We start from the raw sequence: 25,954 nt of genomic DNA, 5'->3' as shown, positions 1-25,954 counted from the left end.
CTACCCCCATCCATGATCTGATGTTACAGTGTGACATGTTTTATAAAGTTACTTAAATACTGCTGACTTAATCTCACCCCATGCACGTCAAAATCCATCATCATATTATGCTATCTCTTGCCATCTAGCCATCTTTGAGAAACACGAGCTACCACTCCTGTAGACTCACAGGCAGAAAATCCAGCAGCCCGTTGGAGGACATCTTAATTAACAAGATTATGGAAATGATCAGATTACTGAAAAACTCCCCAATCAATTAGCACATTATGTAATGTACATAATGACAGTACCTCCCAGGCTGGAGTGATAAATATTATCAACTAACAAAGTAATACTGCGATGATATGATTAGGGATGTACCAATCCAATACAGCACCAATACTGACCTTATTATGTGGGTCAGGTATCGGGTATGATGAGACCAATCCAGTTTCTTTTTCAGTTTCAGTACAAAAGTCAGTGTAGTGTTTCCGGTATGGAGTGGATTTATTCTGTCAGTGTAAGCTGCTAACATTGTTTTTAGTGAAACAGGAATCGCTGGCTTCCGTTAGATAAAAAGTTCCTAGAATCAAAGACCTCACAATACTTTGGGGATGTTTTCAGGAACTGAATCTGTATCAAAGTATCCAAATCCAAAGAAAGTTGCCAATTATTTGGAGCAGGTTGTAATAAAAAAAAAAAGAAGTTTTTGATTATTTTATTTGATATATGATTTGCCATATCATTCATATATATATATATATATATATATATATATATTTATAGATACTGGAATATATCCTTATTAATATTTAATGATAATGATCTCAGCCATACAGCCAATTTCCCTAATAATATTATTAAAATTAGTTGAAAATAACTAAGTCCTTACAATCTAAGAAGCCTGTGTCTTGTTCCCCTGCCCTCTAACGTTAATGGCCTCGACCAGTGCAGCTCCTACGTGCTGACTCCTTTGACTGAAACCTCTCTTTCTCATCCAGCACACTCAGCTCTCCTTCAGTCACAGCACATTGTTCTGAACTGAAAGAAAAGACGAAATGCTCTTCAGACTCCATCCCCCTCGAGAGCGAGGACAGACAAAAAAAAAAAAAAAGAGGCTAAGCGAGAAGGAAGAACATTTCCTTGTTCTCTGCTACACGGCTGGAGAGTAGCCTACAGGAGGAAACAGCAAACAGCATCACGTTTCATGGCCGGACAATAATGTGTGGAGGCCAGCCAGGAGGCAGGAAAGGGCTGACTCGATGATTCTCACTGTGTGTCCTTTTGTATGCGCAAGCTTGTGTGTATTTGTCTGTATGATGTGTTTGTGAACATGTTAACAGGACACATGAGGACACGCAGCATGGCTAATATTGTACTATGGCCCTACTATATTGACCCAGACACATCACTATACACAGTAGCTGGGCTGTGGCTCGATCAACCTCACTCAGACAGTATTCAACACATTAAACTCCAGCCAGCTAATGCCCTCAGAGGGCTGTCAATGCAGTTGTTAAATTAATAAATCAACACAGTCACACGCACGGACACATTTTTTTCTCTTCCTTTAGTGGAGATGGAAACAAAAAGATGCACACAAGAATTTGCCCTTTGATGGAATTTAGCCTTCTGCTGCTGGCTTTCATAGAAAAGCACAAACAAAAGCCAAACAATTCTACACAGGAGTTGAGTCCAAGCCCTCAGTCTAATTTATTGGATGTGAAGCTTCATAAGTGTTGAGTCACATTTGTGTATGCGTGTGTCTTTGTATGTGTGAGGGTGAGTTCCAGAGATGCCATGTACCTTGACAGCAGGTGTGACTCCATCCTCAGTGGTGCTCTGCCCATTCTGTCAAGAAAGCAGATGTGAGAAAACGGTCAGAGTGTGTGACAGTGCATACATCATATGTGTGCGCGTGTAAAAAGAAGGGAGACACACAGAAAGAGAGAGAAACAGAGGGAGAGAGGGAGGTAATATTCGCAAGACTGTGTGGGTGGCAACAGTCCATTGTATCCAGCACTTTGCTCCTCGTCTGGCAAACCTAATAATCTAAGGCTGACACACAAATGCACATCCTTCATCCGTTCCCCAGTAGGTAAGTCTAGCTGAAAAGGGTAATCATTGTTATTTGTAAAACAATGGCTCGCTGAAGCCTATTCGGAAGCTCAACATGTTGTTCACTGCAGCAGAAGTGGGTGGCTAATTCTAAACATACAGTAAGATTTCAGTCAGATTAGATGATTAGACGTTTCTCATTCTGCTGCACACAAAGGTAGAACAGCAAGGAGAATGATAAGCAGAGGATAGAGGAGATACCTGTGATGTAATTTGAAAAAAGCAGGGGCCATTATGATGTCAAGTCAAATTAGTGTCTCTTTCTAGTGCCCATGTAAAGTCTGCAGAGGCCAGAGAGATCAATAAGATGGGTTGTCTAGCGGACTCATGGCATTTGTACATTTAGAGAGGACTTGATCATTTTGTGATCGATCTTATCCACATATTGGAAAACAAATATAGGTAAAAGGTCAAGTGTGTCAAATGATGCTCCCACTTTTTGTTTTAATGTTGTAATCTAATTACAGAGGGTTCGCTGTCACATTGCAAGGTGATGAACCAGGTACTCTGGGACCATTTATAACATTATAAAGTGTCACCATTCTTACAAAATATGGTTTGTAAAATAGAAACAGAGATTGAGATATGCTAAAACACAGGATCCTACACTTCCCTTAATGAAATTCAATAGTGTCTTTTGTCAAACCCTCTGTTCCTTCAGTCAAATTTGACAAAGCTCCTCCAGAGCTGTACAACCAAGACTCCATACAATATTATTCACAGGTTGACTCCTCCCTGTGACAAGTACATTGACCTTAACATGTAAAATGGAGTGGCCTTTTAATGCTTAGTGGTATAGCTCTTAAACATGTGAAAATAAATATATGATGATAGCTGACCCTTTCAGACAATCAAAGCAAAGTATTCTGGGCAAGTGTGGAACACCCTAAATAACATTTCCCTCCTTTTTCCGTTTTCTGCTTTGTTTTTCCATCATAGAGGCGTGACCCTGAGGTTGTTCACTTCCTCCATGCCCTTTTTCTTCCCTCTTCCTTTTCCTTTCAGCCACACAAAATAAGACAGGGAGTCAACACAATGACAAGCAGTAGCCTTAACAATCAAACAGCTTTGCTAGGCTCATGTACACCGAAGAAAAAAAGACAGACCATCTGAACAGAAAGAACGCAGACTGTGGATCTAATTTGTTGCAGTAACATGCTCTTCTGTGCTAAGATTGGATGTGTTTGGCAACTTGACGTACATCCTTATTTTCTGCTTTGAGTTTTACTCTTGCAACAACCAACAGCTATAAACTGGATGAGCCAGGCATTTTTATAGACCAGCAGTTAATCTGGTTGGACTTTAAGCATGATCTCAAGGGAAGCAATTTAATTTAGCCAAACTATGCCAGTCATAAAAGCAGTAGGAGCTGTAATGTGAGGTGACATGGGAGAAATGGAGACAATTAAAGTAGCCAATACAGTTCGAAGCCAAGCACAGATGTGTTTTAGGAGCGGTAATTCAAAAGAAAACCACAAGGAAGTGCAGTGTGCTGTTATGAGGGGCTTTGCAAACAAACCTAATCTCACTTTCAGGAACACAAACTGAAATCTTCCCACCTCACTCCACTTTCCGATAATCTCACGGTTGGATTTGTTTAACCCAGTATGGTGAACACCAGTGATCGGAATCCCAAGTGTGTGAGTGCAACTGTCTGAGTTTCTGCATGCGTGTGTGTGTGTGGTCAGCAATTCCTTCCCGACGTTGCTGCTCAACACATTTCAACCTCATTAGCTTTGCATGGCTGATCCAAGTGGCCCAGTTAATGGTGCTTTCCCTCCCCTGTGCTTCCTCAATGAGAACACACACACACACACACACATTACATGAATAAACAAACGTGATTTCAAAAATATTGTCAGGTGTGTCTATGATTACTATGAAAATACAAATACAAGAAAAACAATCCAAGATGCACATGGGTTAATGAGAAGAAATATAAAGGCCACTGCAAGCCAAGCATGCTGTAAACAGATTTACAGACCGACCTATTAAGCGATCCAGAGACAGACAGCGGAACTTTTAATTTCTCACCGGACTCCTATATGATTAGACAAAGTAAACAATCTCATAGCGCTGGTGATGTTGTGTGTTTGATAGATAAATCTGTGTTTTAACAGCATGATTAGAGCTGCCCATGTAACTAGGCAACTAAGAAATACAATAACCAATCTTTTGTCTGTTCCTGAAATCCTATCTGAATACATTACTTGTAATCTCACTTGCCAGAGAGTATTGACAGCAGGTCAGATTACAAATGTCCTCTTCTGTTCAGTCCCGGAAAATGGACAAAAGCTATTTCTATCATTTTTTTTTTTTTTTAGTATGTGCTAAAAGGCTTCTTCCTAACATCAGTAACTATAAATTGAAGGGGGAAAAAACACACTAAAGCACCAAATCGGCACCTCTTCCTGCAGGTATGACTGTGACGCATACACAGTCTCGGCTTCACTGGCAGATTAGATTTGAACTCTAAAATACAAAAGGGAATGAACGACTTTGTCAGGGCACTTATCAGGAAAAGTGTTGTGTTATCACATGCCCACCTAGCCCTACACCACTCCCATAGCCCTGCTCAGGTGTTCCACAGGTCACACCCAGATTACACACACACACACACACACACACACACACACACACACGCACACGCACACGCACACGCACACACAGAACTTGAGCATGAACATACTCACAAGTGCTCGGGTGTACACTGCTGACCACGCCTGGCTAGCAAACATGGCACACATTCCGTATATTAACCCTACTTTCTCCTCTACATGGCCGTGTTATGCAATCACTGAAAGAAACTCCAGTCTAGCTGTACAAAGTCTCTTTCTCTCTCCACCATCTAGGCTTGTACAATCCTGCTCTTAAAGTCCTGGCTTGTGCAGTCCTGCTATATAAATAATTGTTTCCTTTTTAGTTTGCTCTGTCTTTTCACCTCTATCTACTGAAGATGGTTTCCTTACTATTCCTCAATATGAGGAGGGTATAAAAGTACTGTAAGTGACAAATGATTTTAAAGCTCAGTCTGTGGACTCAAAACACAATTTATTGTAATTTTGATTCAGACCTTTTGCGAATGACACTTCACTGTCACCTGTAATCTTCTATCTAAATATCTATCTATCGATAATCTAATCAGACATTAAAAAGTGCAGCTGTTGGAGATAGTTTAGAAGTTCAGGTTGTAAAAGTAAATGGTAAGTTCAGAACTAGACAATGAAGAGTGGCCACCAAACAAACTATTTTAATCAGACTTATCGACACACAGGTAGGAACCACAATCTTAAATGGCTAAGGGTGTCTTGTCAAGCTGTGGTGAAAGCAGAAAAATTATTAAATCAGTTTTAAGAACCTTAGACCTCTACAACTTGTAAGCTGGTGAGCACAATGATATAGCCACAGTATTGTTTTATAATATTGCATAGGTTCAGGACCATGAAATAGACAAAAGTTTCAAAGATAGCCCTGCAGGGATTCTTGATTTAGAGTCAGAAGGCTTGAAGGAATGTGGATAGAGAAATCTGCAATAACTAAATACCGACAGAAGCATGATTCAGATCTTTTGGAGGACCTTCACTAATCTAGTAGCGACAGTGGCCAGTGCAGGTGGTAGTGACTCAACTGGGACAGGATGGAGATGATTTGTTGAAGTGCCTTTATCAGAGATGATTCACTGAGAAGTTAATTCATAACAGACATGGTTTGGTGATGAATAAAAGGGCTCAATCAAACAAATATTTTTTTTTTGAATAGCTCTCTTTGCACTTTTCTTCCTCGCTCGCTTTGCCACGGCTTTATCTGATTTCCATTCATGACACCTTCTCTGCTTCCAAAACACAAGCGCTCACACAATGAGCGATGGAGGAAACAGACTTCTCCTCAGCTGCCATATCATAGCGCATCACTGTGTGCTGATGAGAATGGTGTTTTAAAATGAGACAAGGGGATTTTTTTGTTCTTCCACCCTTTATTTTACAAAATCAGCCACAAGTGTGTCTCTTGTCTGTCTGTCCCATCTGTGCACATGACTAGGCAGCCTCCCATCGCTGCGCCTCCCGTTTGACTCTCCCAACATGCTCACTGGCACGGCCCTCCAGCCTCACTCGCTCTTTCTGCTCAATCAATCTGAGCCCTGAGGCGTCACACTCTCTCTCTTTCTCCCTCTATGCCATCAGGAACCAAAGTGTGCAGCTGGCTGGTAGGTTGGTGACAGAGAGAAATGGCACAGATCCCACTGTGACTGGCAGTGACTTGTGTGATCAAATCAATTACAGATACTGGATTTCGGTGGCCGATGCGAAGCTTCTAAAATAATCTCTCGTGATATATGCAGTAATATTTACACACAGATACTGGATTTTTTGCTATTTTGGTTATCAGAGAGTTGTGAGCATTACACATACCAAAGGCTGGGTATTTTTACAGTATTAAACTTAGCACTCTTCACAGGCTCTGCACCACCATCTGTTCAGCTGTGATATGCTACTCAGCCAACTCATGTGCTTCAGAATACTGTAAATAGTGGAGTCTGTGGAACAAACCAAGTCAGGATGTTTCGAAATTACCCAAAGTGCTTCTGTCTGCACTATGTGAAGGTTTTCCTTTCACCATGAGCACCAATAACAACATTTGCCAGCTCCACAATTAACTGTAACAAGCGTGTCTGCGCAATCAATAATGTCTACTTCCTTAATAGTGGTATTACTCCATAATGAGTAGCTTAATGAGTCAAGACTCATTAACTTGCCTTAGGTATTCTTGAATTTGGCCTAGAAAAACCAGGTTCTAAGAAAAATGGCAACCATTTTTCAGAGAATTCTTGCAAAACGTTTTCTTGGTGTCCATTAAATAGAGAGGTTATCTAAGCCCGGGGGAATAAAAATGAGCCTTATTTATGAATCAGAGTGATCTTTTGTAAAGCTGATTGAGGACACTGTAATACTAGCACAGAGGTATTCATCAGTGAGATCACACACACAAAAAGATGGGTTTCACAGGTCCGCTTCACCCACTTAATTGGCATACTAATTCAAAAGAGGCAGTTCTTATACAACTACAGCCTGATGTGGCACAGGTTGCTTTCTACGCTACCCGGGTCTACTCATCATAACCATAATGTGATAGCTGCACATTCACTTAGCAACCGACAGACTGTTCAAGAGGCAATTGAAGAGTTCATGAATAATAATGCTACATCCGAATAATAGAGGTCTGGACAACATTAGGGCCACATCTCTCTCTCTCTCTCTCTCTCTAAGTTCTGAGGTTTATTATGAGAAAATTGGAAAACATTTAACCTTAATGAGCACCCATGTCCTCTTCTATACCTGCTGTGTAATCAGACACTTCTGACAAGACAGGGCTGCAGCATGTTTAAACTTTAATCAAGGATAAATAAACTAATTCTGCAGCATATATTACAAAACTCAAACTTAAAATCATTATATTTAAAAAAAAATTACCACACAGTTCAGCATATAGGTTGTCAGTATAGTGTTCCTCATAAGACTGGAAGAGTTTGTCCTTCCTCTTTCCTTTTTGTACTGCCATCGGTGAAAAGACTTCACACAGAGAAGGAAATCACTTCACAGGTGGGAGCAGTGACAGACAGACCGGTCTTCTCTCTGGCTTCAAGCTTTGAAACATTTTGCTCAAGAGCTCCAGTGAAAGACAAAAAAAAGTTAAGGATTTCCAAAATGAGCTCTGAAGGCTAATTGAAAACTCACATAGTGAAACATCTCCAGTCTCAACCTCTTATTGGCCTCTTACATGACTGTTACCAAAGAACTGGTGTAGAATATAAGTGGCAAACATGTCCCTTAGAGAATGGGAAGCCTATTCATCACATTTTGACTTAAACCCTGATTAAAAATGCACACTTCATTTAAAACACAGGACATACATTGTGAATTATTTATGAAGTATATTCACTCCCAGCTATGTGTCTAAACAGTTTAACAAATTAATTAACGGAGTGGGCATTATTAGGAACTTAACTCATCATCACTTTTTTGTAGAAAGTGCTGATCACTGAACACCTTGAACTGAGGGGCTGTTCATAAAAAACGCACACCTTTGTTAGCCATTTTTACCTGAACCAAATCAAATAATCAAATTGAATTTTAAAAAAAAAAAGAAACTGGTCAAACAATGCATGCAAAACAGCGTCGATATATTTCACCTCTTATTACCTCCGTTTCGAGCTGCACTAGTTCCATCGTGGGCCATGGCTCTGCGATCTGTGCGAGAGGCATTTTTTTCGCAGGATTTTCAGTGTTTCCCCCCTTCAGCTGCTCAACAACGAATTTGGTCTCCCCAGATTTTTTTTTTTTTCGGTTTCGCTCCTGTCAAGTGCAGCTCACCGAGAGGCTCCTTCGCTCAGGTACAAAGTCCAGGTGGAGAAGATTTATCGGCACTTCGCTCTCTCTCTCCTCGGAGACGAAGACGCGCACGCAGCCGCTGCAAACACACAACCAAGAGCTTTACAAACAATTGTAAATCCTTGATTTGACTTATGCCGATGTGTTGTTTTTTTTTTTAAAGTGATAATCCAGCGGAAAACACCATAAAACAACAAACCCCTTGTCCTTCCAAGGTACGCGCGTTGGATACTCGGGGATTTGGGTTTTGACAAGCGGGAGAGGAGCGGTGCCCAACAGTGTGATCCTTTAATAGAGCTGTGCAGGAGTGTAATGCCGCCCCAAAGGAATTAGCCAGAGTCTGTGCTGTGTTTGCAATCGACGACGAATCAGATTTGAACGTCTTCCTCTCCCCCCTCTCTGTGCTTGTGTGCTTTCCTTCCCGGGCAGCAGAAAAGGGAAGACTTCGCTCCGTCCGCCTGATTCCCAACACAGTGTGCGATGCGCGGAGAGACCTCAGTGTGGCTCTGTAGTACGAGCACGCTCCAACTCGGGCTATTATTGGCAGACTCCAACAGGATTTCATCCAGCCCCCTTTTTCTTTTTTTCTTTTTTTTACTTGTTCCGCCCAGGTCCGACCGCGCCATCATCCGGCGGAGAGATAAACTGCAAATACGTAATGCAGACTGGAGCCTGCTATTCATGAACGGCCTGTTTTTCTTTGATGCTTGTGGTGCAGCAGTTGCATTAGAGGAGTACTATTGAAGCTCTGTGTTCAAAGGGAACACCTATCAGTCAATAATAAATGGCCATGGAGGAGTAATATGTTTGCGTGTTGTCTAATTTAAACTCAGACTGATCAGAAAATATGGAATTGCAGGGAGATTGCAGAGTGTAAAAACTGACTTTTCGTATCTGGAGTGGCACTAATTTCCCTAAATTACTAATATATGCCATGATATTTAGTGCAAATTGTCTTTAGAGCCACATCACAGCTTTCTCTACGTCTATAAACAACACACTTTTGCACATTGTTGCAAAACTTACATAACACGGATTACACAATAATACAATGTAAAGCACAGGGGACTACAGTGTGGGTCGTGACCAGTGCTGTTTGATTCTGTCCGGACGTTACATTGATGCAGCGCTCTTTTCATTGACAACAGCTCCTGTAATGGTCCTTGTAATCTTCAGTGATATAATACACCCCTCCACCCTCAACACTTCTCTGCTTCATTCACTGCCGAGTGGATTTTGCTCTTGGCTAGCTTTGGTTACTATTGGCAACTGGAGAGCATCAAACCGCCTCGCCGTGGACGGATCAGATGCATTTTTGATTCAAATTAAGATGAAGATGGTATTGACATTCAATGAAAGCAAAAGTGAGAAAGCCACTGGAACGATAAATGGAGCTTATGATGTGGTGCCTGTCTGTTGATGGATATGTTGTCTAACTACAGTGTATGCAAAATGCTGCTGCTGCATTGATAAAGCCTATTTATCACACCAACCTGCATGCACCAGTCTGAGTTCTGTGACAGGTTAAACACACAGAACTCTGAACTGGAGATGGAAACATTCCCTATCTTATGAAACTGCACCTTCACACATGCGTGGCTTTTGGACTTTGACATGCAACATCTTCATTCTTTACATTCACTCATGTCTGAAGGTTTTTTCTGCAGTTTCAACCCATGCACTGGTTTATCGTCCTGTAGATTATTTGCCAGTATTTCTGTGCATACAACATGCTTCCATGATCCATCATTTTGAAGCGATGCTACTTGTGCATATGGACACAACATATGCATATTAGAGCCCGTTTATTGGCACCTTGTCCTCCACATTTCCACGTACCAGGAGAAGAAAGTCAATAGAGGATCTGTAGGTTGAAGTACAGCTAATTTATTTTCTGACAAATCCATACCATTAAAGGTCGGTCAGAAGGTCACATTATTCCGTCGATTTGTCTCGATGATGGATAAGCAGCTGCTATGGGAACATGGCATCTCATTTTGCTGGATTGGTGTTTATTATTTAGTGCTGCCTTGCAACGGACCATTGCACGTTTTTTTTTCTCTTCTCCTCTCTCTCCTCTCATTTTTTCCCCTTGTCCAGTAGAGGACAACTGCCGCTTTGATGCTGAACATTTCTCACAGTTTATAGCTCCTCCTGTATGATGTGATGAATTCCGGACATTCGGTTTGATCCTTTGGTGAAAGTGAAGGGTGTAATAAAGACAATTTATAGGAATGAATCAAAAGAAGATGATCCAGAAAGGATGAAAAGTCACATCAAGAGGCCTGGTAATGGGGGCGAAAAGCTAATTTTAACAGCGGTGCTCCAGAAAAATCAATACATCATAAGATGAAGGTCACTGGTTGCCAGAAGGAAACCTTTCAGAAGGTACATTGATATTGACTGACATGTCGATGCTGTAGCTGTTACATGTGAAGTGCATTGCTATTCTGACTGCAGGGGATCTCTTCTTCTACTCATGATGCTCCAGTGACGTCACAGGTGACAGCGATGACTCAGAGGTGTCTCCCGTCCAGTGACAGAGACTCCAGGGATACCCTACCCCCACCTTGGGCTAAACAAGAAGCATCATGGGAAGTATGACTCAGTCTAGCTTGCCATGTATACATGTGCAATGGAGCAACACTCCTGACTTGTAGGTCTGTTGGGTGCCGAAGTGGAGTGTGTTTGGCGAAGAGTGGTCGAACTGAAACACTGTGACAAAATAGTCGTTGAATTTTTTTCCCCAAAAGACTACAAATTAGATAAACTGATGCAAAGATGACACCGTTGTTTAACCTCATTTTGAGTCTCAGTTTGAAACCACAGAGGTGCAGGAGAGGGAGAGTGCTGTTGAGTACGCAGAAGGAGAAACAATGAATCATACAATATGTCTTTCACAGCAGTAAACAGTGCTGTTAAAATGCAAATACATGCACACTCCAATTGTGAAGTGGCAGCAGCTTCTAAACCAACACCTCAAAATCCATCTGTTTATCTATTACTGGTGCTTTTTCTCTGATTGTGTTGTTTCTTCTCTTTCGCTTTCTTCAGCCTTTTGTCACACTTCCATAGACACCGTTGTTTGTGCAGCCACACAAATTTATTTCTTTCCTGTAAATTTTGTATGTATTTCTTTTATTTCTGCCTCTGCTGATTTTATTCCACTGTTTTTTTTCTTTTCAAATGTGACACACAATATTAATAGTAGGGTTTCCTTATTTACGTCTCTTACTAAATTGAGTGAAAGTAAGTTGATTTACAAAAGATTCATACTTCTTGAAGCCCCTGAGGTATGCACTAGATTTTAACAACACAGTACAGTACATCTTTATGTGTGTGTGGGTATGTCGGAATTAGCTTACATCTCGCTAAAAATCCTCGATGGTAAGTGTTTGACAGTATTCTATTTATTTTCCCTTTCCTGCTCACCATTACAAGGATGAGTAAACCTGAACTGCATCTAAAGCAGATTAAAATAGAGTTCATGCGTCAAGCTAAATGTTTAGTTAATCCAAGGGATTAATGTGTTGATGCAACACCAGCACTAGGAATTGACTCCACTTAAAGACAAGAGCATCCCAGCATTAGAGCAATGCACCACATATACTCCATCTAGTGCACATGAATACAGCACACAAAGACTAATGGATGTGGTATTTTAACATACTCATTTCAGAACAAAATGTAATACTCTGGGTGTGTCAGGTTTCAACGAAAGTACTTTCAGACCTTTGATAATAATTCCCTGTTAGCTGAGCTCATTGAGCATGTCTGCAGTGCGAGGATCAGCGCCATCACTGAGGCTGCAGCATAGAACAAATTAATTAGCTGCTCAATAGTGGAGCAAGTGTAATTATCCGATCTCTGAAGACTGACTGTGGCAGGAGAAGATGGCATTGCGATGATTCAAAATTCACTCTGGCTCTGAGCTACACAGAGATGATGAACAAATAGCGTTATTGTATTTCAAACATTAGTGGAATTACCATTTGTCACAGAAATGGCTGACGGGACAGTGTAGTTACAGATGGACCGGGAGGGGAGTATTGATCGGTGATAGAAATATAGAGAGCGAGGGAAGAGAGAGGGAGAGGGGGCAGCTATGGTTTTGCACAATTTTTCATTGTTGGTTTTTAAGTACAATCTTTTTCCCCTTGTTGTTAACAGATTGTTTTGAAGTAACAGCTCCTAATGCAAGTCCATAACCTTATGACTGTGCGCCGTCAAGCCAAAACATGCATGTCGAGGCTTGAATTTGTATCTCTGGTATTTGGGCTGGGCAAAAAGGTGGGCCAAGCACTAGGTTTCTAGAAAGCCTCTAAGACCAAGTTCAGCACAAACAAACCACAGAAATACATCATTGTTTTTATTGGATGGTTGGATCCTGCTATTGTAAAATATTGGAAAGTTCAAAGTCTATAAGTACATTAGTCTGTTTTTGTGGTTGTTGTTCAGGCTGAAAAACAACAAAGTGCTGCAATCACTGGAATAAAACCACTGCAGTGGTTGTATTTCATTAACGTCTTACACTCAAGCTCAGTTATTTTCCTCTCACTTTCATAGCAGAGTTCATCTCGGCTCAACAGAAGATCAATAGTGATTCAGTCAGAATTCATAATGACCAATACCCTTTGCCACTATTACGATCTGAGGACTCAGCACTAGTGAGCTGCAGTCTTTTTCTGTTGGATTTCTTATTTTTATTTTGAAATAACCTTATCCATGACTGACGATGAAATGGTGAAAGGCATATACAGTATCAAACAACATTTTCTATCATGATTTAGGTCAAGTCATGCAGATTTTAAGCAATCACACGAACCATTTCTTCTACAAAGACACACTGCAGGACTAGATTTTTGTGTGCAGCCCAACAGATTTTCTCTAAATATTTGAAAATATTGGCACAAAGCATATATACTGCACGCATGGGGACACTGGGCCATTTTGCCTGCTGACATATTAACCCTACTTTTCCCCCTCCACTGTCTGTTTCTCTTGATTCAAAGAGAATAACAGCAGGGGGTGCTAGATATCAGAGGGGCAGCTCTTTCATGACTGTGACTTTTCATCAGGCCTTGCCCTTTACTTTAACATTCAACAGCAGGTTTGTTGGGAACTGTGACACTGACAATGATTTTCCTGGTGTAGCTCACAGCATAGATGCAACGATTCATTCCAGGATCCTTTGAGGCGCTAGACTTAATGTCATAAGTATGAATGGAGCATACGCTGTTTCAAAGATGTTGAAGAATAGCTTTTTGATCAACTACACACTGTGTTTTTATGACACATGGTCTCCTTTAAGAATAAATGTGTAATACTGAATTTAATGGAAGTAATCATTCAACATAACTCTGATCCCCAAAGCCAGTGTTCGCTTGGCTGATTCCGCAGTGTTATATGGATAATAAATAACAATTTAAGCAAAGGCTGTGTACAGACCATAAACTTCACTGTGAATAACCACAAAACATAATTTTATACACTAATAGCATCCCTGTTTCCTTCTTTAGTCAAAAACTGTATCTGTCTGTGTGTGTTGTGGATAAATTATTCACAAATAAACAAATACTGCTGTAAATAATTCACCATCAGAAATGTTAAACACATTTGGACATTAATGAAATATTGATAACGTTGAGGCAGATTTCCCCTTTAAATATCGGAGCTCAGAAGTCAACACAGTTCAAAGGATAAAATAGGCAACATTTCCTAGGAGAGCAGCCTAGCCAAGGGACTAGGAAAAGAGGATTAGTACATGGAGAACAAGTTATTTATCCCTTTAAGTGTTGTGACAATTCATGCAGTTTATGGGAAACAGTGAAAAGTTGCATGAGCAATTGTATTAGGGTTTTTTGTGTGTAGGGGATCACAAAAGTGTTTAAAGTGCTTTTCTATCTTTTATTTTCCTAAATATAGGCACTAGTTCCACTTTAATGCAGCCAAATGCAACCTCAACACTCACCAGTGACCAGAGGGTTAATCGGGACATTTCTGTCTACACTCACAAGAGTGCCATTAAAACAGAGTTACTGTACCGGATTACATTATACTGACATTATACTGTGCAGGTGTTGCTGTTATTGTATCCACCCTTTCCCTTCCACATGCTGCCGTTTAGGCCGTGCGCCCTCGCGGCTGACGTGGTTGCGCACGAAACTATGAGCGAAGTTATGAAGCATTAAAGCTGCAGCACCCTTCACACACATTTATTCCTCCAGGTAAAGGGGGGAGGGATCGGGATGGGGGTGTTGGAGGGAGGGCTCTTTGCTCCTGGTCGAGCCTGACAGTTTCGCACTATTGGCTGACAGCAGGGGGAACTCTTACCTGTACCTGCGGGAAGGAGTGCCATTCGTCATCGTCCGACTCCGAATCAGGATCGACCTTTTCTTCCTCCGGCAGCCCAAAGAAGTAGAAGTCGGCCAAGACGGCTGGAAAGTGAAGCAACGACTGCACCAGGACTCCGAGCATGGAGCCTATCACGTCGTGGAGCGAGGAGAAAGTCAGCGAGTGGCTCCTAGGTGAGGAACTTATTGCGTGGGGGGGTTTCTCACGCCTTGATCGTCTCACAGGTACTTTGGCTCGGACGGGAAGGTCAGAAATAGAAGCGCCACATAAATCCTCTTGGAAGTGAAAGGTGGAGGTGGAATGAGGAAGTGGCCTGTGCTGAGAGAGGAGCCACAACAGTCTTGTTCTTATCACTGTCAACAGCTGAAGTAGAAACGTCCAAACTGCGTTAATGGCTGTCTGTCCTCGAGAATATACTGTTTACTACACTTAAGTGCATGGATTCATTCTCTCGTATGCTGTTTGTTAAATGTAGGCTATTACTATTACCAGTACTAGAATATAGGCAGCAGCACAGGTGAGCCACTAGCAGTGCTTGAACGCAACTAAGTACATTTACTCAACTTAAGTATAGTTTTGAGGTACTAGTATTTATTTTATGCTATACTTATACTCCTACTTTATATTTCAGAGAGAAATAGTGTACTTTTTATCCATAACATTTTCTCAACAACTATAATTACTAGGTCATTTGCAGATTTTATCTAAAAAATACACAGTGTATAAAATAAAAGTTAAATTTAAAGTACCCAGCAGTATATGAAATAATACATACTGTACCACTTATATATTAACACATCAATAATGATATATGATATATAATAATATAACACTGAATGCAGGATTTGTACTGTAAAAGATGTATTTGTATAGTAAAGTATTGTTATTTTTACTCAGTAAGTGATGAAGTAAGTAAGTGATTTGAACATTTCTTCCACCCAGGCTATAACATGTAATAACACATTTAAGATGGTGTATTAAGCCCAGCTTTTATTATGAAGGGGTTTTAGTTACATTACTTCAAACTTATTCATATCATAATATAATCATCATCAAAAATTATTTGTTTCCCAGACACTTTTTTCAGACCTGATCGCCATGCATGTAGTGTCTTCATGCTTCATGTTTGCAGCCCTATTGATCCTCTCCCTCTGTTAGTCCGTACTCCCTCTGCATGTCTCTGCCTGTACATGCATGTGACTATATGACTGTGGGGTTTCCATTTATACTTGTGCGCTGCCTGTGGTTAAATCCGAAGTGTATGTGCTTTTGTTGCCAGGTCTGGAGGACCCCCTGCATCAGTACCCGGTCTCGGAGTGGCATTTGTCGGGTCTGGATCTGCTCCAGTTGACCTCTCAGGACCTGGAAAAGTTGGGAGTGCATAAGATCGGACACCAGGAGCTCATACTGGAGGCTGTGGAGAAACTCTGCTCTCTGGTGAGGGAGGAAGCAGAATCATGTGTGTTTGTGTACAGTGTCCATAGCAGTGCTCTGTGTATCCAAGGCTGTGTACGGTGTGTGTGTGTGTGTGTGTGTGTGTGTGTGTGTGTGTGTGTGTGTGTGTGTGTGTGTGTGTGTGTGTGTGTGTGTGTGTGTGTGGACGACTGTGCTCTGGGTATTTACTGAGCAGTCATCTTCTTGTCTTGCTGTATTGTAGTGTGTATGTTCTGATATTAGATTTTTTTCCACCATCACACTGTTTTTAGATCCTGCTCTTGTTTGCACAGTGGATACAGCAGCTGTTGGACAAATTCAGCCAAAATCCACAACTGCTCTTATTGCCATACAAGTCCTGTTTCACTGAAGTGCACTTTAGCAACATGCAGCAAGTCTGTGTTGCCTCACTTTGCCCTCCACTTTCATATCAAAATCCCCCTAGTCAAGCATATCATAGGAAAATAGTTACTTTATTTTTCTAGCTAACATCAAAAGACTAGTCATGCTTCAACTACAGCCAGAGCAGATTTAGAATACAAAAGCTTGCGTCTGATACTTTACATGCAAATTTCTGGGAAAGTTTGTAGTCGGCAAAAAACAAAAACGTCTGCGTCCCCTTTGAAGCTCTATCCCGTTTAGTTTTCCTGCTGCCTAATTAATTTTCCTCCCTGTTCAATTTTGAGAGGGAATTTTAGGACACTTAAATGGTCGTGTTGGTGTGTGTGGGGGTGTTTGTGTGTTTCCAGAATGGCCTTTGTTTCAATGGACTAATTGAGTAGGATGGTACCAGGCAAGAGTCCAGATATGGTGGTGTAACAGTCTGTGAGCATCAGGCTAAAGCTCAGGCTGCTTAAACTGCTTGTCGTCGACTTGTTGTAATAAACGTAAAACTGATGGAAACAGTCATTTAAGAGTTTAGCCCAAAGTCTGAATGAATGAGTGTGTGGATAAAGCCTCCCTGTAGTAAAAGCCTCATGTGTGCACTTGTGTGAAATTGTTTGAAATAAGACTAAGATTAGAACGCAGATATACTGTGCACATCTTTCAGCACAGCGTGTGTGTGCATGTGCCTGTCTCTCTGTCTCGATGCTCTTGTGAAGTGCTAACACTGTGCTCATTCATGAAAAACAACCATCAGATGCTCACATGGAAACACATTCAAGTGCATGGTTACATAATTAACAACTACAACATTGACAAGGCCATGAAAGATTCATGGCCACTTGCTGACGGAGGATTGTTCCGGCTGGTTGATGTGTAACAACAAAGCCCAACAGGATCAGACCTCTTGACCACCGACGAGTGGGTCACGACAATAACCTGCTCCTTCTGCAGTGGTTGTGAAGAGTCACGTCTCACACCGTTGGGCAGGAAACGGTGATGACATACTGTATGAGAGAGGAGCTCTGTTTTTGTTCCCTGAGGAATATTTATTTGGTCCCTCGCTGCTGTTTGATGTGGTAGATTAACTTGATCTGTGTTGCGTTAGAGGCCTTTCTGATACCATTGTAGATATCAATAGGGTGGACTTAATATAATGCAACAAAACAGCAGCATTAGGGCTGCATTAGTTGAGCTAGGTGTATCTGTACCTGTATTTGGATATTGAGCAAAAATTCAACATTATAATGACATGTTAAGGTATATATATTGGCTAAAAGGTGGTATATTTGCCCTTTAATATCTCTGGGTGTATTATGCAATTGTGAGCAGTGTTGCATATCAGTTGCTTTGTGGTGTGCTAGATGTGTGCTTTATGATTTTTCTACATTCATAGCTAGATAGCAGATTTGCGAAAAACTGATATTACTGTATGTTTTCTCCACAGTTTCTCAATGGATTTTACATAAATGTTACTAAATCACAATATATATTGATACCATGATCAAATATGCTGTGGAAATGTCTGACCGATCAGTAATGTTGTATTTCAACATACACAATTTTTACAACATACAAATCGAACCAGGGATGTTGGGATCACAGTACATAAAATGCATCTCATGCAAAAAGCCTTGCACTTATGTGCACTAAATATGCATTTAACATCACAGATTGATTATTATTATTGCTCTCCAGACGTACGGTATAGGTGGTGAGAATCTACGTGGCCTGACAGAGAAGCTGCGTGCCGTTTCCCACACCCTCCAGATGGGCATCCAGAGTCGCTGGCGCCTCAACAACTACGATGGCCGCAGCACCACCAAGCTGCCAGCTGGCATTCTGCAGGTTGTAGTGGAGCTCATCACCTCTGCCAAAGGACTCTTCTCTTTGCTCAACCGGTTTGTAAAGAGGCAGTTATCTAACCGTTATATATCCAGTACTTGAAGTTCTATTTTATTCTACAGTTATTTTTTACTTGCTGCTGTGTCTTATGAAAATAGTTGTGGCTGTAGATTTTATTGCTGTAAAAAAAAGATGGCTGTCATTTAGAGGTGTAGCCTTTACATGGGAATGTTTTGGTGTATGCGCTGACTTGCTATTTACATGTTGTCCCTTGTAAAGAAAGCTGATACCCGTTCCTCCCTGCTCTCTTTTATTTTCTCTTTGTGCGACTTTGTAAGATCCTTAATTTGTCTTTGTTCCAACTAATTACCAGTGGGGAATTAAATCATTGTGCCTGCTTGCAGTAAGTACATCCAGTCTCTATCCAGACTCATTTGAAATACAACCCCTGTCTTTCCAGGTATCAGTTTTTCCAGCTCAGTGGATACACCACCAGCAAGAACATATTCAGCTACTGCAGAGAGCTGGGAGAAATTGTCCACAAGGTTGGTCCATTTATGCCTGTAAGCAGTCCATCGAATGCCTTTTTTTTAAACGCAAACTGAATAGCTTGTTTAGTACCCTTTCCAGCACATGTATTCATGAAAACATGAGGTGTTCTATCTGAAGAGGAACCACACATGACTAAAACATGTTTCTAGTGGTGTTCTCATGCACACTAAACTTCCAAAGAGGAACTACAACCTGTTGTGTGGTCAGCTATTTCTTTTTAAAATCAAACCCTAAAATGCAACGGGGAAAAACAGAAGCACAAACACACACACACACACACACACACACACACACACACACACACACACACACACACACACACACACACCTCTGTTCCCCAGCTTAGCTTGAGTAATGCATTCTTTATCTTTACATTCCTGGAATATTTGGAGGCGGCTGTACCTTGAAGAAGCTTAGGTTGAAAGGATTGCCAGAGAAGGGGGCTGGATTTTGTTTGTGTTTACTCCTTTGTGGTATTCTGAAAAGTTCGAAAGAAATGGGAGGAGGGAGGAATATTTATAACTGTATGAATGTAAAGTGGGTGAAAAGTGTTCACAGGTAGTAGAAGGGACAGGCCTGGATATGTTGTAGCGCCTAGGGGAGGGAGGAGGGGAGGGAGGGAAGCAAAGGGGAAGGCAGAGAAAGGAGGAGGAGACTGCGTGAGGGATTGCACTGACTGTTTAATGACTTCTGACTCCTGGGGGAGCTGCATGTCGCTGAATGAACAGCAGACAGAGCAACAGGCGGAGAAAGACTATTAACTCTGAAAAGTACGCCGTAGTGACATTAGAGATAAAGACCCTGACAGAAGTGAGGCAGAGGAGAGGACAAAGAGAAGATAAAGCCACAGGGGTAGCAGCATAGCAAGAGGTAGTTAGAGAGAGGTAAGGAGATAGTCAGAGGTGCAGAGAGGCTGTGGGTGAAAGAGGAGGCTCAGTATGTAGAGGAGTTTATATATAGCCCTCTATAGCCAGCTCTGGACACCTGCCCAGCACAACAGGTACAGTTCTCACCTCTTTGATTGGATAATTCTCCACAAGGTGATTTGCTGCTTTGCTTGACTGCTTAAAGCCTGAGCTTATATACAATACTAAGTCTAATTTTTTGCTTGCTGGTTATAATTTAAAGCTTTCAATAATTCTCTGTAGATTTTTTGGAATGCTCTGTTTCCTTTAAGGGATATATAATAAGGTTGGAGATGTACTAACCATGTAATGTTACACATTTAGCTATTCACAAGAGTTGAATAAAAGTTGTGGCCTCTACGTTGGTGTACAGTAACAGTGACATTATTCTTATGGACCTGAGGGGTAGGAAGGAAGTATGGATTTCAGAGACTTGTTGAGCTTGTCGAGTCTGATAGGATGTTTTTTTTTTTGCCATTGCTATGTGAATCAGATTTGGGCCCGTTGAGTGTTGTTTTCATTCATGGCACTGAGTGAGTGATTTGTAAGTTAAAACCCTTGCTGCTTTTGTCATTGGTCGCTCGCAGAGGTTGATCATCATTTGGTAATGTCTGGCCATTGTTTGCTCAATTCCTGTTTTTGAACTTTGTGCTCACTTGTGTACTAGAGCATGCAGGTGTTTTAAAGGTAGGAATTATTATCCATAAAGATGTAGTTTTATACTGAGAGCACTGTGTCCAGTGAGGTCAGTGTCATGTTAAATATTTTTTGGTTGGTCAATCATTCAAATGTTTAACAGTTTTAAAAGATCACATAGTAACTAATTCGATTCACAAAATAACACTGGAAATCAATAGGGTAATTTCATATCTATAAAAACCTGCATAGTACGTGTTTTTACAGATGCTGTCTAGTTATTAATTAGAAAAACCCTTCACAAGTGAGCTAAAAGGTCAGTTTTTGACAGCTGAGGAGCTCACACATCTGTTTAACAGACAATAGAAAATGTGAAATCTGATGAACATAGGTTCAGGCTTCATCTGTCAGTTCAGCTGTCATCATAGCATTATAAACCTGCAGCACAGGCTTTGAAGTAGAACATATTGATTTACACACACATGCTGTACAAGCGAGTCACATCAGGGGGCATTCGCTGATGAGTGTGTCTCTGTACCATAGCGATTACATCAGCAGTGTAGCATTTACCATTGCACTCATACAGACTAGCATGGTCTTGGCTTTTTACAATTAGCTCCTGGCTAATTGAGTCTGGTGTCATGCCCCCCTGGGACATTTCTGACGTCCTGTCAGGAGGCCATGGCTTCATCATGACGTCTTTTTCTTGCGAACTGTTCCCATAAAAGCTACACCACATCCTTTACACCAAAGAAAGGACTATTATTTCCTGTTTGTTTGTGTGCGTTTGAGCTATGTGTGTTTCTTCTCGCACCCTGAGGGTGATCAAGGTCAGTAGTCAGCTGGTGTTGTTGGGATCCCACGCATAAAGTTGTCAAGTCTCAGTTTTGCTCAGTCTGCTTTGAAGCAGCCAAGCAGCAAGCAAAGTCCAGGAGAGAGACAGTAATGGGAAAGAGGGCCCTGTTAGCTGTGAACTTGGATATAATAGCAAAAATGAATTTTGAAGCATTACATTAAGGTATGTGAGTTTAAATGTGATTTTAAAGAAAGAAAGAAAAAGGACATTTCTTTTGCAAAATCTAACTTTGGAAAGGGTTTTTGACCTAAGAACTATGTAATGCTTTGGAATGGAAGTGGAAACTAATAATAATAATAATAAAAAAAATAATAATAGAAACAACACAAACATGTAATTAAAAATGACTTAATAAGCAATGTTCAGCATTTCTCTTAGGACTTATTTAAAGTTCAGGATAGAGGAAACAATAAGAGGCTTGAATGCTATAACTTATTATTTATGACGCTGAAAAAGAGAGCACAAGACGAATCTAATGCAGACAGGAGTGGTAAAAGGAACAGGGGCAGTACGATTTGGATGGAGGTGAGGAACAGGTGTAAAAGAGATCTAACATAGTGATGTCTTGCAGTCTTTTTATAGCAACCTGGCTGTTATACTACATGGTGGCAAATAGAAACTGGTGAGGTCCCAGTATGTAAACACACACTCAGAGGCAGACAGAACATGACAGGGCTTGTCTGGTTTATAAGCCTTTGATATGTTGTATATGAAGTTGCTATCAACAACAGAAAGGAAATGGTTCAATTGTGTAATCAACTGTTTGTGTTTTCCTCTTTCCATTCATGTGTCACTGCATCTTTGTGTGATAGTTTCAGCCTTTTTTTGTACATGTGTGCCCATGCATGCCTGTGTTCATTCTTGTTGTCCGCTTTTTTTTAAGAATGTTACACCCACATAATAGCTTGTCTTTGTTTCCAGGACAACTATTGAGAGAACAGCTTTCAGGCACAGAACAGTGCTGTAAAGTTAGCTCACCACCTGATCGAGCCACACACAATGCTGCACAACACCAGACCTTTTCTTCTTCTCATGTGAAGTAGATGCATGTTACTTTACAGTGCAGAAGAAAGCAAAGAAATTCATCCTTTTCACCCTTTTTGACAATGCTGCAAATCCCTGTTGGGTGAAAAGCTGAAAGATTTCTGCCTCTTTTTTCTGCCTCAGAATTTCTATTAGGATGATTTGAATCTTAGTGCAGCTCATTCTGTATGGGGTTGTGTACCATTTATTAATAGTCTACAGTAATTGTGGCTAATTTGTAACTATTGTAGCTGCAATCAAGTGGAATAAAAGGTCAACCTTGAATGTCAGTCTGTGCTGTCCATACAATGAAATTATTGTTTTTTTGTGATGGCAATGTAGGAATTGATAGTTAGGAATTTAACATTTTGGTGCCACACCGACAGCCTTGTGTGAGTGCCAGCGCTGCCCCCGGACCCCTGGTTCTGTTTTAGTTGATGGAGAACTGAAAGGGCTTCATTTCCACAGTAACTGTACCGTTTGATGTGTAAATCTTGTGTCGCAAAAGACAGTTGCCATTATTATTAGAAGAGAAATCAATTGAAGTGGAGCAGGCACATGCTAGAGGCTGCTGGGGACTAAACAAGTCGAACAGTGTGACCCCTGCAAAGATGATGCCTTTGCAGGGGTCACGCTGTTAGACTTGTTTAGTTATGCTTCATATTCATGTGTGTGCGCAAATAAATTCTATTTGTGTATGTACTTTTACTGTGACACTCTTTACTTTAGTTAAATAATTCAATTAAGTCAAAGAGTAATAATGTTTGCATGTATTTGTGGTTGTAAGCATGAGGATACAATGCTTCTTTGTGTCTAGAAGTCATCCTGACTGAGGAACCAGGAGTGAGAGCTGTGGGCTTGTTCTCTGTGCTCTTTGTTTTGCCACCACACCCTCCTGATATTACAGTAGTTTCAGGGCTAAAGTGTACCTGTCCCACCTCACACACATTATTGTGTGGTTTCCCCGTTCTGGCAGAGTTAAGAAGAAATATAGAACATTTTATATATAGAAATCTGACATGGCTCCAAGGTTTTGGATGTGTATTTTTACCGTATGTTTAAAAAGCAATGTCAGATGCTGGGAAGAAAAAGGTGTTAGTATATGAATGAGTCAGAAGCCATGGTGTGTGGTAGGAGGTGGTTCTATTACCACTACTTCCATTACTAGATCACGCTTACTCTCAAGTTATATGAGAGTTTCTTTGGTTTAAACCATTGTTTCTGCATTTGTTTCACTTGTCACAGTGAATCCTGTTTGCATTTAGCTTACTTCGCAGTCTTAACCTGGCTTTACACATTCATTTTTATTTTCCTAATAGGTCAGGTTTACCATAAGATTTGCTTTGTAATTCACTACAATATGAAATGTTTAGCCATGCTAGTGACGTGGCTCTAGGGTTTGGAAAGTAATTCTTTCGGTCAGTCCACCAAGTAAGTCCAGACAATAAATATCTCAACAACTCCTGGAAGGCTTGCCATGAGATTATACATTCATGGTCCTGATAGGATGAGGTCCGTCGACTGATCCTCTGACCCATGATTCCCTTTGAATGGATTGTTATAAAATCTGGTACAACCATTCATGTTCCCCTCAAGATGAATTGTAACAACTTAGGTGTTGAGTAATTAGCACTTTTAAGACTGTTAAAATGTTAAGACAGCGTGTTGGTACCATGTTACTATATATATACTATAATATATAGTGTAGCCTCAGTGCTGCTAGCATGGCCGTCTTAGTCTTTCTTGCAATTGCCTTAAGTTTCTTGTGGCGTTGTTACGTGGCACAAACTCCTCTTAAGTCGCCCGCAATCTATTTTCAGATGCATTTACCAAGGTTTGTTTGCACTAATAATATAAGGTTGGCTGTCTCTGAGGGAGGTTGCAGCTTCAGCTTCCCTCTGTATTTTTAAGTGAAGTTGCGTGTTGAAGTTCTGTTTTAAATATCGGTCCTTAATTCAATGTTTTTCTTTCTGTTTATGCTCTCAATGAAGCTCTGAACAGCTAGCCAGCTAATTAACTTAACATTAGTCACTCTAGCATACAGCCAGCGTGCCATGACAAGGCTACTTTGCTTGAGTAGGGATCAAGATAAAGATCGGAACATCTTTGGTTGTTTATGAACAACCTTTAGTGGTTTGTTGTGGTGTAAATCAGTATATAAGCAGGTTCTGCATCTCTCAAATGTCCTGGGGGGAATTGCAGTACACACACTCACACACACACAACAAACAAACACCAAGCAGACAAGTCGAACTGACCAGCAATCATGACAGCAACCTTTCCCAGTACCTCCCAGCAGCCTTGTGTCACAGCCTTTAATTAGCACAGAAATCCAACCGTGTTCACTGTTGATCCCTTGTTACATTTCACAGGGATTAGTTTCCCTTTACAATCCTTTATGTAACCCATCACACCACCAGGCGGTCCAAATTAGCTTAGGCAGTAAAGGTATGTGGCAGGTATGTGGTCTTTTAACCTCCTTCATCATCCTCCTTCACTCAAAGCCTCCCCCTCTTCGTAATGCTTGTGGGATCATCATCAACACCTTCCTCCCCACTGGAAATTAACTGTGACATTGACCACTGACTTTCCCGTTTGTGTGTGTGTGTGTGTGTGTGTGTGTGTGTGTGTGTGTGTGTGTGTGTGTGTGTATATATATAAAGTGTATACGCATGTGTGCATGTGGTTGATTAGTGTGAACCCTTGGATGAAGCGGACATTACACACCTCTGAGGGATTTCCCACTCGTTGTAATGCCAATTTTATAGAATACAGTATATGTTATGTCTTATTTTCATTTATTCATGAGCACTGCTATGAGACACGCCAGCAAAATACCACTAAAGGTCTGGAGTGAGTGAGTCTCTTGCCTCTGGATGCCTTTAGCCTTTCACTTCCTGACTCATGCTGTGAAGAGGAAATGGCACATGAGTTCTGACTCAGACTGTCCCATTTCCACAAATCAATAACTTGGTATCATTTTGGTTTTGCACTTTGGTGCTTTGTTTGGCGCTCATGTCATGTTGTTTCACTCATCCAACAGGATACGACTGTCTATGAAAAGGAGAAGGATATCATCTCAGTGGTGAGTGTACAAAGTATTTTGATATTGATATGTTTGTTTATATAATTTTTTTATATATATTATATTGTGGTTTGTTTCACCCTCTAGTGCCGTCAGTTGGTTGCGGTGTGTGATGAGATCTTGAATTCCAGCCCTGAAGCGCTTCTTACCCACACTGCTCAGCTCGAGAGTGTCGACCTGGTGCCTGTGTCACCTGGTGATCAGCTGGTAAAGCCTTCTTGCTCTTAATATCTCTTTTTTTCATTATTAAATGTAGATGTTTTTTGTGTCTGTTTAGTGCTAACACTATATATTATACATATACAGTAACTAAATATAAGAAATGTAAATTTAATTATCTTACTCTGAAATTGTACAGAATTAAATTTCCGAGGTTTTCAAAAGCCGTCTCGGGGCC

At 40.9% G+C, this 25,954-nt stretch overlaps 1 protein-coding gene and 1 long non-coding RNA gene across 4 annotated transcripts in view; one reads left to right on the top strand and one right to left on the bottom strand.

Moving 5' to 3' along the window:
* Positions 1-15,956, bottom strand: part of rps6ka1 (ribosomal protein S6 kinase a, polypeptide 1) — a 52,386-nt gene extending 36,430 nt beyond the window's left edge. The window contains exons 1-3 of one of the 3 annotated variants that reach the window (XM_051385623.1): positions 15,927-15,956; positions 14,817-15,155; positions 1,786-1,830 (exon numbers count right to left, since the gene is read on the bottom strand). In XM_051385623.1, the coding sequence (XP_051241583.1) occupies positions 1,786-1,830; positions 14,817-15,155; positions 15,927-15,941 (399 nt within the window). In that variant the 5' untranslated portion in view covers positions 15,942-15,956. Of the gene's footprint in view, positions 1-1,785; positions 1,831-8,294; positions 8,998-14,816; positions 15,156-15,926 lie in introns of those variants that run through there. The other 2 variants (XM_051385644.1, XM_051385636.1) reach the window with 2 other exon arrangements.
* A 3,099-nt stretch (positions 15,957-19,055) lies between these two features.
* On the top strand, positions 19,056-25,736 carry LOC127355272 (uncharacterized). Its single transcript, XR_007881723.1, has 3 exons — positions 19,056-20,052; positions 25,516-25,557; positions 25,645-25,736. It is a non-coding gene; the product is annotated as an uncharacterized LOC127355272 (long non-coding RNA).
* Positions 25,737-25,954: the final 218 nt, after the last annotated feature.

The sequence above is a fragment of the Dicentrarchus labrax genome, unplaced genomic scaffold (assembly GCF_905237075.1).
Source record: "Dicentrarchus labrax unplaced genomic scaffold, dlabrax2021, whole genome shotgun sequence".
NCBI classification, from domain to species: domain Eukaryota; kingdom Metazoa; phylum Chordata; class Actinopteri; family Moronidae; genus Dicentrarchus; species Dicentrarchus labrax.
The sequence above is the reverse complement of the archived record's forward strand: the minus strand, read 5'-3'. Positions and strand labels throughout refer to the sequence as shown.